Source organism: Spinacia oleracea, chromosome 3, assembly GCF_020520425.1.
Source record: "Spinacia oleracea cultivar Varoflay chromosome 3, BTI_SOV_V1, whole genome shotgun sequence".
NCBI classification, from domain to species: domain Eukaryota; kingdom Viridiplantae; phylum Streptophyta; class Magnoliopsida; order Caryophyllales; family Amaranthaceae; genus Spinacia; species Spinacia oleracea.
Genome location: NC_079489.1, coordinates 26,509,034 through 26,526,162, shown reverse-complemented (window position 1 = coordinate 26,526,162; position 17,129 = coordinate 26,509,034). Strand labels below are relative to the sequence as shown.

Sequence of the window (17,129 nt, the reverse complement as noted above, 5' to 3'; positions counted from 1 at the left end):
TTATGAGTATGTGAGCTTATATGCTGCCCCTTTGAAGTATGGACTGACAAACTCATCAGGCTTGAGTCTCTGATGGTATATGAGCCTAAGAGCATGCTTGCAAGGTATGCCACACCCTTTCCATTTACCACAACCACACACCCCAGTGGTTAGCCTAATTGGGAACTTCACATGACCATTTGTAACCTCAAACTCAGCCCCACCCCCCAACATTACTTGCAGAACAAAACCTTGAGTCATCACTCCTCTCTTCCAACATCTTAATAGCATACAATGTCAATTGATCGGGTCCAATGTCAACAGCTTTATCAAATCTGGTCCCTATTTTCTTCATGCACCAAGATCTTATTTCTAACATAAAAGAGTAGAACAACTGAAATCAGACACTTATATCCCAAAAAAACTCGACTCGGACACTTGAACACAAACCCGACTCAGACACTTAACAAAAACTCGACTCGGACACTTGAACACAAACCTAAGTAAATAAGTTCCAATTAAACAAAATTAGGATAAAATGAGAGTGATTACCTTCAAGAAGTGTTAGAACAGGAAGATCCCTAAAGGGTTTGGTGCACGCGTTGAAGGATTCCACAAAGTTGGTGGTGTTGTGATCACAAGTGACCTCAACATCAAAGTTGTGTCTGGACCACTGTTCAGGGACTTTGTCAAGATATTCCACTGCTTCTGGCATGATTTTGAGGATATTTTCCATGGCTTTGTTATATACATATGGATTGTATGCATCTGCTACAACCCAGAACAAGTCATAGAAGGTTGTGCCACTGTATCCAGCTTGTCTGCAATTCACATACAGATGCTGAGCACAGACCCTCCTGACTGCTCTTGGGAAAACTTCACAAAGAGCAGCTTCAACACCCTGCAGAACACAATTGTATTTCAGTGAGTAGGGAATTGAACCAATAAACCAGAAAGCTGCAAAAAATGGGGGAAAATGCAAAAAAAAAAACAGAAAGGGAGGAGTAATTACCCTCATTCTATCACTAATAAAGGTCCAATCATCCCTTTGTCATCCATGTTGAACAAATAAATCCCTCAAGCTTCTGAAGAAACAGGACCATGTGTCCATACTCTCCTTACTCACAATGTTATACGCAAATGGGAAAATCTCATTATTTCCATCAATATCTACTGCAATGAGAAGAATACCCTTATAGTATCCACTCAAATGTGCATCATCAATGCCTATGATAGGCCTACAACCTCCTAAGAAACCATTAACTTGTGCAGCGAAGGAGAAAAAACAAGCCTTGAAACAGTGTCACATTACCAGAATCTGCAGTCCAAGTGACCAAGGCATAGCTCCCGGGATTGGTAGACTTGATTATTTCTGCATAGGATGATAAAAGGGCATATGATTCATCAAATCCACCATATATTTGCTGCCTCCCGAGGCTTCTGACCATGTACATCAACTGTTTCTTCACCTCTATCAAGTCGGGTTTTTTATGCATAAGTTCATATCTGATCGGGTTGTAGTCGATTTGTGTTATTCGGATGGAACACTATAAGAGTGGGGTGAATTGTAATATGGATCTTGCTACCCAATTTTGCGGAATTATAGAGTAATATTTAAAGCAAGTAAAGAAACAATGCAGGAGAGATTTTATGAGGAAACTTTCTAGGCCCAACTAGAAAGAAAATCTAGACCCACTAGGGATTTCAACTCAAAGTATTTTCACTATAGGGCAACACCTCAGTTACAAACCTATAAGGAACTCGAGCATTACTTGAGTTCCTCTACAAACTCAAGTTCCTATTAGTTGTTCCTCAAACAACTACGCTCTTATTGACTTCCCTAGAAGTCTCTCTTGACTCTTTGGCTTCACTCAAAAGCCTCCTTGTTTCTCTCTTATAGACTTCACTCAAAGCCTACCCAATTACAACAGTAACTCACTCAAGTTCCTACCTCATACCCTTCAAGAACTCACTCAAGTTCCTGCCCAAAACTTGATACAAGAATTCACTCAAACCCTTGACAAATTCCTCATTACAAGAGCTCAACCCTTAAACAACTCATAAAATATAGATAATTATATTGATAATTGATTAGTATCCCTCTAGTGTGTATCACGTGAAAGAACAATGAGGAACAAGGAACTGGAAGGAACTTGGAACTAATAGACTGACTCAAGAACGTGGAAAACAAAACATATTTCTTTTAAAACATTTTTCCTCTTAAACCAAAAATACTGGAAAGACTGCTAGAGTCAGACCCTTTAGAATGAATGATGATGCATCCATTTATATCCTTCAAGAATGCCTTGGCCACTACTCCATGATTCTTTACTTGGGAAACAAGCACAACCACTAACCCACTAACGGTTGAATGTGATATATGAACGTGGAGTATAATTTGATTAATTATACTTGGGGAACAAGCCAATACCAAGTAATGCATCCTATTTTCTAGGCATGATATATCCTAAAATCTACAACTAATATGTCAGTTATATTAAACATAATTTACCCATGACTTCATAGGATTCTCATGTAAATAGGAACCTTAATTGTTTTACTTATAAACGTTTTATTTAGCCTTGACAACCTAGGATCCCCAATTTTCTAGGACTCTAATTAATCAATTAATTTAATTAACCTATTCCAAAATATAAATCAATTATGTTCTAAGTTTTCCCTATTCATTATACTTATGTTTGTCTAATGTTCTAAACTTTCCGATATATGTTCTAATTAATTATGCTTATGTTCTAAATTTGACTATCTTAAAAACTAAAATAGAATTATATGTCATAACTAGAAATATGGGCTAAAATAAAATACTATATTGATATATTGTTTACAACATTGTAGGAGTTTTTGGAGATATTTAGTACATTGGCAAAGACGCTTGCTTCCAATGTCAGCGAGATGCACAACATGCTAGGCAAAGCACATGAAATGTTTAACGAGGCAGATACAACAGACAAAATGCACATCCTAGTTGAAAACATTTGGAACAAGTATACCTCTAAGAAAGAAAAGTTGAGCCAAAACAAAGATGAAGAAGAGCAGAAAAACAAAACCCCATCCATTCTAAGTCAGGATCAACATCTGTTTGACGAGCCTGGATTCATTGAGGAGTTGGATAACTTAATGGCAAATGCATGGAATATTATTATGAGCAAAGAGCTAACCAAAAGAAGATACCAACAACTCCTAGAGATGCAGAGATACGAGAAGTACTGCAACATCCAGAGGACTTCATTACTCCAAGGCTAGATATACCAACTCCAGGGTTCAAAACAAGAAGCCCAACCCCTGATCCTGAAATTCCTTATGAGCCTGAAATCATCAAGCCTACCACTAGAACTGCATAACACGAAACTCCAGAAGCCACTAGGATCGCAATTGCAAAATACACAAGCTTCAAGTTACTATCTCCCTCGCCAATCAATCAAGAGCAAAAAGTTGAAATTCCTGAGCATAACATTGTTACCCCAGCTTCACCAAAAACAGTTTGATGAAAATGGCAGATGCAACAGCTGTGGAAAACGAGAAAATGACTAGCCGGAGCTGGAGATGCAAAATAGAAGGGCAAGGAAGAGATGCAAGGGTAAAGTATTAGTATTAATGTGTTTTGGATGGGATTAAAAAAATTATATATGTATTTAAAACAATATATTTATAAAAAAATATTTAAAGACTTTAAAGTAACACAATTCTTTCCAGTTGAAAATCAGAGTGAATATGTTATTTTGGAACATGAAACAGAATATTTGGAACATGTTCCTTGGAAATTGGAACATAGCTTCCTTTGTTTAATAAAAATGTCTTTTTATAATAAATAAATACTATTGTATTAAACAGGGACAAAGAAAATATCATTGAAACTAAAGCAGGAAGGGAAAAAAAGAAATGTAGATAGACTTCCGTTGAACTTAAGGTCTCCTTTCATGATTGAAAATGAAAGAAAATTCAAGAACGCGGAAGAAGGTTATAGAAGGGTGGCAGAGTATGCATTTGCTGAAGGAGATCCAACGTAAGTTTTAAAGTACATGTCTTTTTACGTAATTTGAACATAATATTATAAACATTTCATCTATCTGTTCTAATAATTGATAACAACTATCATATATAGGGAAACCATGTATCAGGACAAGGTAAACACAATCAATAGAGATGATATACGAACTCTTGCTGGTAAGGAACATGTGGTGAACAACATTATTAATGCGTATTCATATATCCTGAACATCGAAAACAGAAGGAGGAGTGTAGAGAAAACAAACAAATTCTTTTTCTCCACACAAATTTACGTAAGTGTATTTCTTTTACATTTAATTAATGTTGTATTAATAACTTATCACCAATGTAATCTAACATTGAACTTCATTTTTCAGCTTATACTGTGCTCGAACATTCAATGCAAAGGATACGCAAGAAGCGAGGATGCAATTTCTGTTTACAAGGATGCAAAAAGAGATGAAACATTTTGGATTAGACAACTTCAAATATATCCAACTGGTAAGATATGTAAACTTATACTTGATAAAAAATTCTTTAAAACATGATTGAGTCAGATTAGAACATAATGAATTTAAAGACTATAACTTGTTAAGGAATGATTAGAACATGTTGAGCACTGATTAGAACATAGAATAGAGTTTAAACTGTCGAATAATATGAACATAGAGCCTGGTACTAACATCTATTTTACTGAACAGGTATGCATGCCTGTCGTAAATGGAGCACACTTCTACCTACTTTGCATGAATTTCTTGGACAACACACTTGATCTGATCAATAACAGACCATTGCCTGCAAAGATTTCTTTTTTTAAGAAATATGCGAATGAACCAAAACAAATGGTAATATTATATGATTCTTTCATTTTATTTGTAAAATATAATAGAAAAAACAAATGCAATAAATGTTCTGTTTTCTTTCTCAGTTGAGAGGATTTGCCAAATTTTTCTACTACATCAACAAGATTGAAACCACAGACTATGTGGACTTGTTCAAAACACAGACAATAAAAATTCCATGGAGAAGCCTAAGAAACAAGAATGATTGTGGAGTGTCTTTGATGAGGCACATGGAGATATATGATGCAGAAGATGCAGAAGAATGGGATTGTGGACTTGAGAAAGACAATGTAAGTATTATTTGTTTCAATATCAATTCATTAAAACATAACATAAACTAGTATAGAACATGTGTGACACAAATTAAAACACAAGACACTCTGTTTTAGAACATGATACATCAAAAGAACAAAACAGAACAAAAAACCACTAAGCAACAGAAATAACAGAAAAAATGTTAGAAAACAAATAACTAAGTTGGAAAACATCTTTTCACACAATATTGTACTTTCAAGTCAAAAATGATGTTTCTAATGTTTTTTATTTTTTTAATTGCAGATTGAAACACTAAAACAAATGAGGGTAGAATATTATGGGAAGATATTATCATCGAAGCTAAATGACGAGCATCATGTCATTTCAGTGAAGTCAAGGAGATGGAAGAAAGACATGAGGATGGATTAGCTTGAAGATGCTTAGATTAGAACTTTATTATATAATACTTTGACTTAAAATGTAGTTTGGATTATAATTTCAGTGAGTTGATTTTTAAATTTGAACCAAGGTTGGGTATTCTGGATAATATTTGGAAAAGATCCCGTGTGTTGTTTTGGATAATATTTCCATGTGTTGATTTCTAAAAAATGATTAATTGTGGGTTCTATGCGTGTTTATTTACAAATAATTTACCATGTTTCAAAAGATAAATTGGCAAGTTCTAATCCTTGCAAGATATGTTCTAGTACAAAATTGTAATACACAAAAGCATATTTTGAACACATGGTAGTCCTATGTAAAATAATGTTGAAATATCAAAAGTTAATTGGACATGTTCTAAAAGACAATGGTTATGTTCTAAAATGTCAAGAATATGTTCTAAGGGATAAGAAGTCTACATAATGTACAAAGTTAAATTCTAATAATGAGGACGAACTCACCACAAATCATTCAACAATCTCTTCCTATCTACTGCTTGAGCACATTGCTCCAACACATTGCCTTCTAAATAAAAAATGGGCTTCTTACATGCCATTATACTCCATCGATTAAGCACATAAGCCTCGGGAATCTTGTTGATTTGTTTTTCCTTCGAAGCCCAAACCATATGCTACAAGGAAGCCCTTGTCTTTCAAATGTCTTACATAAGCAGCTAGTGTTCACATTGAAAAGAACATCAAATTTGCGAACACGACAACCTTCTATAATAGTATAAACTTCCAATCCATATTCTTTCTTAAAAACATCAAGACCACAAGAGAAAAGAGTTGATTCCACCTGGTCTTGAAACTCATAAAAAATAGAAGTTGTGTAAACTTCAGAGGCAAATTTCTCTATTGAAGAACGTGTCTTGCACTCAGGATGCTTATGTTTAGAAGAATTACCATTTTCACCTTGAGTATGGCGTTGGGCATCTAATGCACTTTCAAATCTCATATAAAACTCAACAAGGGTAAGATGTGTATTAGTGAACTTTGTATAAAAGTTATTCTCACTCTCTGACCAAGATGTGGTTCTCATGATACCACATAAGAATAAATCCCTAAAATAAGCCGGAATCCACATTTCACGCTTATTATAGATCTACAACAACCAGTCGTGTTTTTCCAACTTAAGTTCACTAATAACCTTAGCCCACCTCTCTTCAAACTCAGCCGGATCAATCTCTACACTCCAAACAGCTTTGCAAATCTTTTTTAGAAAATCAGATTCTGGTGGAAGATCACGGCACACTTTCTCATGCATATTTTTCATAATATGCCACATGAAAAACTAATGCTCTGTAGACCGAAATACTTTAGGAAAAGCAACTTTCATCGCAGGATCTTCATCGGAAATCAAACTAAGAGGCTCATTACCTCCCATTGCCTTCACAAATGTTCTAAAAACCCACTCAAAAGACACTATATCCTCATTAGATATAAAGGCAGCAGCAAAAGTAATACACTCTTAATGGTGATCAACTCCAGTAAATGGCCTAAAGATCATATTATACCTAGAAAAAAACATAACAGTTTAGAACATAACAAGAAACAATTTAGAACATAAAGCATAAAGAATAGAATATTACCTATTTGTTTTAAATGTAGTATCAAATGAAACCATATCTCCAAAAAGAGCATAATTCTTTCTGCAAATTGGATCTGCCCAAAATGCTCTACAGAGATGATCTTCTTCATCTAACTCATAATAAAAAAAAGAACGCACTCCATAATAACCTTTTATTCTGAAAATTGTTGATAAATATTTGTGCATCGGATCCTTCAATTAATGCCTTCAAATCTCTGTGAAATTTTTTGAAATCTTGCTTTGATGCACCAACATTGCCATATGATCCAGTTAACTCCTTCATTATTCTAAAGGCCTTCACAGGACCAATGTTAACCTGTGCAAGAAAAAAAAGAACACAATTTAGAACATACGCTAAAGATATTAGAACATAGGAAGGAAACATTAGAACATAAGAATGGAAAACACCTTTAAATTATCAAAAATAATCTTCTTATGCAAAAGACTCATTTTCCTCCCATGTTTATGAAATTTAGGACAACCAGGAGTGTGTAGAGGATGATTATGTTATTCTTTGAAACATGTCACAATGTATCTCCCATTAATGTTTTTCATACACATTTGAGCACCACAACCAACACGGGTAAGCATTCGCCTTCGTGTAAGCCTCGCTTTGTCTGATTTTTCTTCAACAGCTTCCACAATAGGCTTGTGAGACACCTTAAGACCTTCTTTATTGCATACAACATACTGGAATGCAACTACACCAGTCTTCTTCCTTCTTGTAGTAGTACTTTTTCTAGAAGTGAAACCTGAAACAATTGCATACGCTTTATAAAATGATAAACCTACATGAGGATCTTTAAAATTCATTCCGATAATAGGTTTTAGCTCCTCGGAACAAGAAGGAATCCATTCTCTAGTACCACCGGGACTCAATGAAGTTACAACTCTAGGAGTATCAACAGAAGAAGAACTTGATGGTTCATTATTAATAATTCCAACTGCAAAAAAACATAAAATAATAGTTCAGACAAGTGCATAAAATGTGCAGAACATAAAACCAAAAATTTAGAACATGAAATAAAAACTTTAGAACATGAAATTAAAGTTCACACAGGTGCACAAAAAGTATAGAACATAGAAACAAATAGTTAAAACATGTAAATAAAAATGTTAAAATATGAATAAGAGTACAGACAAGTGAATAAACTGTACAGAACATAAGAAGAAATATTTAGAACATGATCAAAAAAACTTTAGAACATCATCCACTACCAGGGCGAGAAATAATAAACAAAATAAATTAAAACATACCTGATTGAGTAACTGATGAACTATGACTCTGAGATAACAAATTAACTTCAGTAGTAGCCATAACAAATAAAAACAGAGTACAAATAACCTGGAAAATAAGAATTAAAAACTATAAGAGATTAAATCCAAAACAACAACAAAAAACAAACACGAAATCAAATAGAATTAATTTAAAAACATTAAAAAGCAAGAAATCGAATGGAAATCAAATTACGAAAAAGTTCATAATCGAAACAACAATCAACACAAATATGATTCAAAAAAAACATAAATCAAACGACGAATTCAGCTAAATACAATAATATACACAAAGAAAAAAAAAATTCAATTTGACATCACATACCTTCGATAATTGCTGAAAATTCTGGGAAAAAATCGATGAACAGAATCGATCAATTGAGAAAAATTGACCAAATTTGAAATCGTAATATGATAATCAAAGTAAAACGCAGGAAATCGAATTAATTTGATGAAGAATTTGAACAAAAATTGTGATTCCTTGGTGTTCGATTTCAGATGACTGCGCGAGAAGAGGAGAGAGAAATATGCGAACTTTTTTTAGAAAGAGAAAGAAAATCACAGAAAATAAAAAAGAAGGAAACAAAATATATCTTCAGCAAAATTACAAAACTTGCCGTTAGTAATCGAAAAATATGAGCGGTTAAATTAAATTACATCCAACGGTTAAGAAAGTGTTCTTACCGTAAGAAGTGTTCTTACCGAGTAAAGTGTTCTTACGAGAGTCTTTCTCTCTCTTTCTCTCTAGAACACCTCCTGATGTGGGCTTTAATATCTCCACAATAAGGCCCATGGGGCTGAATGGTGAGTGCAGCCCATCTCTGGCGATTCATGGGTCTAAAGATTGGAAGATGACCCAAGCCTACAAATAAGAGAATAATGTCTAAATAAAAATCCCACCTTTGTTGGTGGCCAGGCCCAAATTACAAAGGGTCCATACATGAAGGAAATAATGCCCTTGGTCCAAGTATGCATTCTATGTTAAGTCTAATAAATGCGGTTCAGTATTAATTAACAAGTTGATAATTCAGTGAGATCAAGTGAGCTGAATGCCTAGCTAGAGGCCGCTTCAGTTCAAGTGGAATTAATGATATTAATCCACAGCTTACTCTTGACTGAACCCGTAGGGTCACACAAATAGTACGTAAACGGATCAAGTATTTAATGGCATTAAATACTCTATCTATGGATATTCAGAATCGACGAATCTTGGTTTCAGTGGGAGCTGAGATCGTCACAAGCAAGAAATGAATACTCCGGAAACGATGATATTGCCAGAAACGGAAATATGGATTGTATCGGAAATATAAATATTATCCAAGTCGTAGATGTTGCCGGAAACGGAAACATGGTACGTATCGGAAAATATTATCGGAAATGGAAATATTGCCAGAATCGGAAATATTGCCGGAAACGGAAATATTGTCAGAATCGGAAATATTATCGGAATCGGAAAATAATTCTGGAAACGGAAATATTAAATATTTGTTGAAACGGAAATTAATTCCGGAATCGGAAATGTTAAATATTGTCCGTATCGGAAATGAATTCCGGAATCGGAAATTTAATCGGAAGCGTATCGTACGAATAAGCATCGGACGAGGCCTGCCGGACGAGGGCCCAGCTCGAAGCCAGGCCATCGCCCAGCAAGCCAAACGCGCGCCACAAGCCCAGCCAAGGCAGCGCCCAGGCCTACCGCAAGGCAGGCCCAGCGCGCGCCAAGGCCGCGGCTGCGTGGGCCTTGCTGCGTGGGCTGCTGCTCGCACGCACGCGCATGGGCGGCCCATCGTGGCTGCCGTGTGTGTGTGTGAGTTTGTGTTCATGCACGATTCCTAAAACGTGCAGAGTTCGGTTAATGATTAAATTCCTAATTCTATTTGATAAATTAATTAATTAGAGTTCTTGTAGGATTCTAAGTTTAATTAATTCGTATCCTAATAGGATTCCAATTCTCTTTCCATACCCCTATAAATATGTGGCCTGGGTTCACAATTTATGACGAGTTTTAAAGTATTCAAAGTGAGTTTTTGAGAGAAAAATTCAGTCACACATCTTGCTCAAAAGTGCCGAAAATTCTAGTACCTTAAGGGCGATTCTAGTTGGTCAATCTTAAGGCGGATCCGGACGTGCTGTGGACTATCTACGGAGGGACGACACTTGGAGTCCTAAAGACTTGTTCTTGTTCGGTTCGGGCGCAGCTAGGGAGGGCACGCAACAAAGAGTATGCATCTAAATTATGCTATATGATTATGTGTAAATAATATGTATTCCTGGGTTAATGGTTGTTTCCGCATGATTTATGTAATATCATATGTATCATAACCTAACAGTGGTATCACGAGCCCCTTATTATTTTCATAATCTAAATTGCATGAACATGGTTAAATATTACAAATTTGCAAGAATTAAAAGGGGTGATTAATTTTCGTAATTGTTAATTAATTGCAAATTGCGTTTATTTAATTATACGTACGCAGTTTTTCGGCAGTTTCTTCGTTACTCATCCAAATCGAGTGATTTTTGTGTCAATTCCGCATGTAAAAGGCATTCTAAAATTTTGACAAAAATAATATTTTTCTGCCGAACACAGAATTCTCAAATTCGAAGCCTAACTATGACTTTTCGAAGGTTTTAGTTTTTCGAATGCAAAATTTCGTAAATTTAAGATGTTAAATTAAATATTTGCGATTCTTGTTGATAAATCTTGAATTTTTGATTGACCTACTGTATATGTTTAACAAGTTTGAATGCCTAGCCTTGTTAATTATGCAATCTAATTTGTAATTATGATTAATTTGTTGAAAATTAGAATAATTTAGAATTAATTTGATTTTCATAATTAATTATAATTTAATTAGAAACCTATGATTAAAAACCACCATAAAAATTGTAAATTTATGATAAATTTTAAATTTTTATGACCTAGACTTGAATCCATAACAATCGGAAATCAATTGAATAATAAATTTTCGATTTTTCGCCCTAAAATTATGAAATTAATATTATTTATTAATTTGTCATTAATTTTAAATATAAATTTTAAATTTTTATGCGATTCGTTCATATAACTTGCACGCACAAAGCAATGGACGCTTCGTGTTACCCTTAAGGGGTGTTGTATAGTGCGGGCATGCGACGACGAGCAAGGGAGCTCGTCGCCCGTGCGGCACGAATGCAATGAGCAAGGGCGTGGTGCACGAGCACAAGGCAGCAGCCCTGCCTTGTGTCGTGGGCCACGAGATATGAACAAATGGGCATGGGCGAAAGGCAAGCCAAGGCAGTCGCGTGTGGGCAGCAAGCGAGCTGCGCCACAACGCGCACTGCCTCGCGCAAGAGCGCGCAGCCTCGCGCGCAGCGAGCGCAAGCTCGCGTGCCACGAGCGCTGCGCCCAGCGTTGCTCGCGCGCACAGCGAGCGATGTCGCGCGCCCAGCGAGCGATGTCGCGCGCACAGCGAGCGATGTCGCGCGCACAGCGAGCGATGGCTCGCGCGCACAGCGAGCAATGGCTCGCGCGCACAGCGAAGCTATGGAGCGCGCGCAGCGAGCGCTGGCGAGCGCGCACTGCGAGCGATGGCTCGCGTGCGACGAGCGCTGGCGCGCGCGCAGCGAGCACCACAGCGTGCGATGGCTTGCGATGGGAGATGCAGCAGCTATGCGACGAGCGCATGGGCTGCGCGCACATGGCCAGCAATGGCTGTGTGCGTGCGGCCCATGGGCGTGCAATGCGTAGGGTGTTTGCGTTGCGATTAGATCGTTTTGAATGTTTAATTTGAAATTTTTTTCAGTTTACGTAATTTTAATTAATTTTAAAATTAATAAATTAAATTATTTTCTTGGATTTTAATTTTGAATATTGTAATTATAATAAATTTTATTTATTCTAATTATTTTTACTAAAATTAAAATCATGAATTAATTTAAATACGACTGAAATTAAATTAAACTTTTTGGATTCAATTATAAATTTATATGAGCTTTAAATTTTAATTAAATTTGTATGTTTCCGGTTAGAATTGAAATACATTTTTATGTTTAAAATTAGTAAAGCATATGAATTTATTGGTTTGAGTGGGAGCCCTTTTAGTCATAAACTCTTGATTAGGTCTACAAATCCTTAAGGTTAAAACAACTTGATTAGAATTAATAAGGACTGAATAATTGGTAGATTATTGGTGCCCTTGATTAATTGCTGCAAATGTTTACGTGATGCATAATGTGTTTTACTAACCAGCTATGTGGGCCATTCATGATAATGAATGGGTGAATGGTATATATATTGTATATGTACTGTTTTGCAGGTTATGAAGTGACTAGTATGGCCCAAATAAGATAGAAAATATGGTCTGCGTACCATTAATTTGAATGTAATTGGTCTAAAGTACCAAAGTTATTTTTCAATTCAAATATGGTCTGCGAACCATCAAATAGTTGTAATTAGTTATAGCTTATCCTATTTGAAGAAAATGGTGCCTCCCACGGAGATTTTCAAGACGGACTTTGAAGTCAAAGCTTCAAGATGAAGTCGGGCCATACTAGATCACATTTATCTTATGCATGTTTTAAGTTATTTATTGCTTTTAAATATGTCTTAAGATGCATGAGATCAAAAGCTTGATTATGTTGCATGATTAAGGATTTTAGTTCACTTAAAATCTAACCAACATAGTAAGAGCCTTAAGTTCCAAACTTAAAAATTGAGTTAAAAGGTGCCATGCCAAAATATACACTTGCTTGGATATCCTTTACATCAATCTAGTAATAGTTTTCGCTCAGCGAGGTGTTACTTATTGGTCCTAAAGGGGCAAGGTACACAAACAATTGTGAGTACATGTTAGTTTTAGTGAAACTCAACGATATAAGTAAGGAGTCCTTTTATGTCGTGGCAAAATCGATAGGTTTACCTAATAAGTTCTTAGACGTACCTATCAACCAAGAATAGTTTCTAGACTATTAGCAAAAGGCTTTTGCTTACCTAAGATGTTCTAGGATTAAGTCGACAAACTGTGCTTAGTTCTTCAATGATTTTAGGATCTTGGAATCATTTTATTCACACCTGCCGGAACACATAACTTGAATAAAATGCTTAATAAACATTGAATTATGCATGTATGCTAGAATTTAAGTTTATTAAGAGAAACTGTGAATGGTTATTTATTTGTTTATTCTTTTCAATTGTAGTTTTTAATATGGCAAACAACAATTCATTCAACATTCGATCAATTCTCGAAAAGGAGAAGTTGAACGGGAAAAACTTCCTTGACTGGCAAAGGAACTTGCAAATAGTTCTTATGCAGGAAGAAAAGGAGTATGTCCTAGATGAGGCGATGCCCGAAGCTGCAGGCGACGGGGTCACTCAGGCAGCCCTCAATCGTTGGATTGATGCCAACAAGGATGTGAAATGTCTAATGCTCGCCACCATGAGTGCGGATCTGCAGAAAACGTTCATCAACTCAGATGCTTTCACAATCATCAGTGAGTTGAAGAACATGTTCCAAGATCTGGCTCGAGTCGAAAGATTCGAGACTCATAGGCAAATTCTTGAGACCAAGCTTAAGAAAGGCGAGCCCGTAAGTCCACATGTTCTCAAAATGATTGGACTCATTGAGAATATGAGTCGGCTGGATCAGCAATTTTCTCAGGAAATGGCTATAGACACCATCCTCCATTCTCTTCATAGCGGGTATGATCAGTTCAAACTGAACTACAGTATGAATAGTCTGGACAAAACGCTCACTGAGCTTCACGATATGCTGAAGACCGCTGAAAAGACGCTCAAAAGTGATAAACAGGATGTGCTTATGGTGCGTGGGGGCAAGTTCAAGAAATCTGGAAAGAAGAGGAATGCTAAGAAAGGTGGCAACAAGGCCAGCCCAACTAAGCAAACTGGCGCCAAATCTGTAAAGAGGAAGGTCAGTCAACCCACTTCTGAATCCGAATGCTTCTACTGCAAGAAGAAGGGGCATTGGAAGAGAGATTGCTTGAAGCTAAAGGAAGATCAGAAGAACGGAACAGTCGTTCCATCTTCAGGTATTTTCGTTATAGACTGTATACTTGCTAATTCAACTTCTTGGGTACTAGATACAGGTTGTGGCTCACACTTATGTTCCAATCCACAGGGACTAAGAAGAAGTAGAAAGTTAAGCAAGGGTGAAGTCGACCTACGAGTGGGAAATGGAGCACGGATTGCTGCATTAGCTGTAGGAACTTACTATTTGTCGTTGCCCTCCGGGCTAGTTTTGGAACTGGAAGAATGTTTCCATGTTCCAAGTCTTACTAAAAACATTATTTCAGTTTCTTCCTTAGATGCTAAGGGATTTTCCTTTTTAATAAAAGACAATAGTTGTTCGTTTTATTTTAAAGAGATGTTTTATGGATCTGCTAGATTAGTCAATGGACTTTATTTATTAGATCACGACAAACAAGTATATAACATAAATACCAAAAGGGCCAAAAAGGATGATTCAGATCTCACCTATCTGTGGCATTGTCGATTAGGCCATATAAACTTGAAACGCTTAGAAAGACTTCAAAAGGAAGGAATTCTAGAACCATTTGACTTAGAGGATTATGGTAAATGCGAATCATGTTTACTTGGCAAAATGACAAAGCAACCTTTCTCTAAAGTTGGAGAAAGAGCAAATGAACTATTGGGTTTAATCCATACAGATGTATGTGGACCAATGAGTACAAATGCTAGAGGTGGTTTCAGCTACTTTATCACTTTCACTGATGACTTCAGTAGGTATGGTTATGTCTACCTAATGAAGCATAAGTCTGAATCCTTTGACAAATTCAAGGAATTTCAGAGTGAAGTAGAGAATCAATTAGGCAAGAAGATTAAGGCGCTGCGGTCTGATAGAGGCGGTGAATATCTGAGCTATGAATTTGATGACCATCTGAAAGAATGTGGAATTCTATCAGAATTGACTCCTCCTGGAACACCACAATGGAACGGTGTGTCGGAACGGAGGAATAGAACCTTGCTAGACATGGTAAGGTCAATGATGGGTCAGGCCGAACTTCCATTAGAATTTTGGGGACATGCACTAAATACAGCTGCACTCACTATAAATAGAGCTCCGTCTAAAGCTGTCGAAAAGACTCCATACGAATTATGGTTTGGAAAGCCTCCAAATGTGTCTTTTCTTAAGATTTGGGGATGTGAAGTATACGTCAAACGATTAATTTCAGACAAACTTCATCCAAAATCTGACAAATGTATCCTTGTGGGCTATCCAAAGGAAACAAAGGGGTATTACTTCTACAATACATCTGAGAACAAGGTGTTTGTTGCTCGAGATGGTGTCTTTTTGGAGAAAGATCACATTTCCAAAATGACAAGTGGGAGAAAAGTAGACCTCGAAGAAATTCGAGTCGAACAACAAACTCTAGAGAATGCTCAAGATGACATTCAGGATGAAACTCAGAGATCTTTAGAAGAATCTGGTGAGAATCATGGTCAATCTAGAAATGTTACCCCGCGTAGATCGCAAAGATATAGATCTCAACCGGAAAGGTACTTAGGTATTTTGACGAACGAGAGCTATGACGTTCTATTACTTGAAAGTGATGAACCTGCGACTTACAAACAAGCTATGACGAGCCCTAGCTCCAAGCAGTGGCAAGAAGCCATGCAATCTGAATTAGACTCCATGTCTGAAAACCAAGTATGGGATTTGGTCGATTTGCCAGATGGCTACCAAGCCATTGGAAGCAAATGAGTTTTCAAACTGAAAAAGGACAAGGATGGGAAACTTGAAGTTTTCAAAGCTAGATTGGTTGCAAAAGGTTACAGGCAAGTCCACGGTGTGGATTACGATGAAACCTTTTCACCAGTTGCAATGCTAAAGTCTATTCGGATAATGTTAGCAATCGCTGCATATTACGACTACGAAATATGGCAGATGGATGTCAAAACTGCTTTCTTAAACGGCATTTTAACCGAAACTGTGTTTATGACACAGCCTGAAGGTTTTGAGGATCCAAAGAATGCTAAAAAGGTATGCAAGCTAAAGAAATCAATCTACGGATTGAAGCAGGCATCCAGGAGCTGGAATATACGTTTTGATGAAGCAGTCAGTGACTTTGGTTTTATCAAGAACGCGGACGAATCTTGTGTATACAAGAAGGTCAGTGGGAGCAAAATTGCTTTCCTAGTATTATATGTCGACGACATATTACTTATCGGAAATGACATTCCTATGTTGAACTCTGTCAAGATTTGGCTTGGGAAATGTTTTTCGATGAAGGATCTAGGAGAAGCACAGTACATATTGGGCATCAAGATTTACAGAGATAGATCTAAAAAGATGATTGGACTTAGTCAAAGCACTTATATCAATAAGGTGCTTGATAGGTTCAAGATGGCGGACTCCAAGCGAGGCTACCTACCCATGTCTCATGGAATGACTCTAAGCAAGGCTCAGTGCCCAAAAACACTTGATGAGCGTAGACGAATGAATGGGATTCCATATGCATCATTGATTGGTTCAATAATGTATGCTATGATATGTACACGCCCGGATGTTGCGTACGCACTCAGTGCTACGAGCAGATACCAGTCAGACCCAGGAGAGGCGCATTGGACTGCTGCCAAGAACATTCTGAAGTACCTGAAAAGGCACAAAGATGACTTCCTGGTCTATGGTGGAGATGACGAATTAATTGTTAAAGGCTATACGGACGCAAGTTTCCAAACCGACAAAGATGATTTCAGATCACAGTCTGGGTTTGTCTTCT

General features: G+C 36.7%; 1 protein-coding gene across 1 annotated transcript; it reads right to left on the bottom strand.

Moving 5' to 3' along the window:
- On the bottom strand, nucleotides 1-1,427 carry LOC130469587 (uncharacterized). The gene is made up of 5 exons (XM_056838958.1): nucleotides 1,292-1,427; nucleotides 1,093-1,227; nucleotides 532-936; nucleotides 231-351; nucleotides 1-154 (listed from the first exon to the last, which is right to left on the bottom strand). The coding sequence occupies exons 1-5, from the start codon at nucleotides 1,425-1,427 to the stop codon at nucleotides 1-3; spliced, it is 951 nt and encodes a 316-aa protein (XP_056694936.1).
- Nucleotides 1,428-17,129: the final 15,702 nt, after the last annotated feature.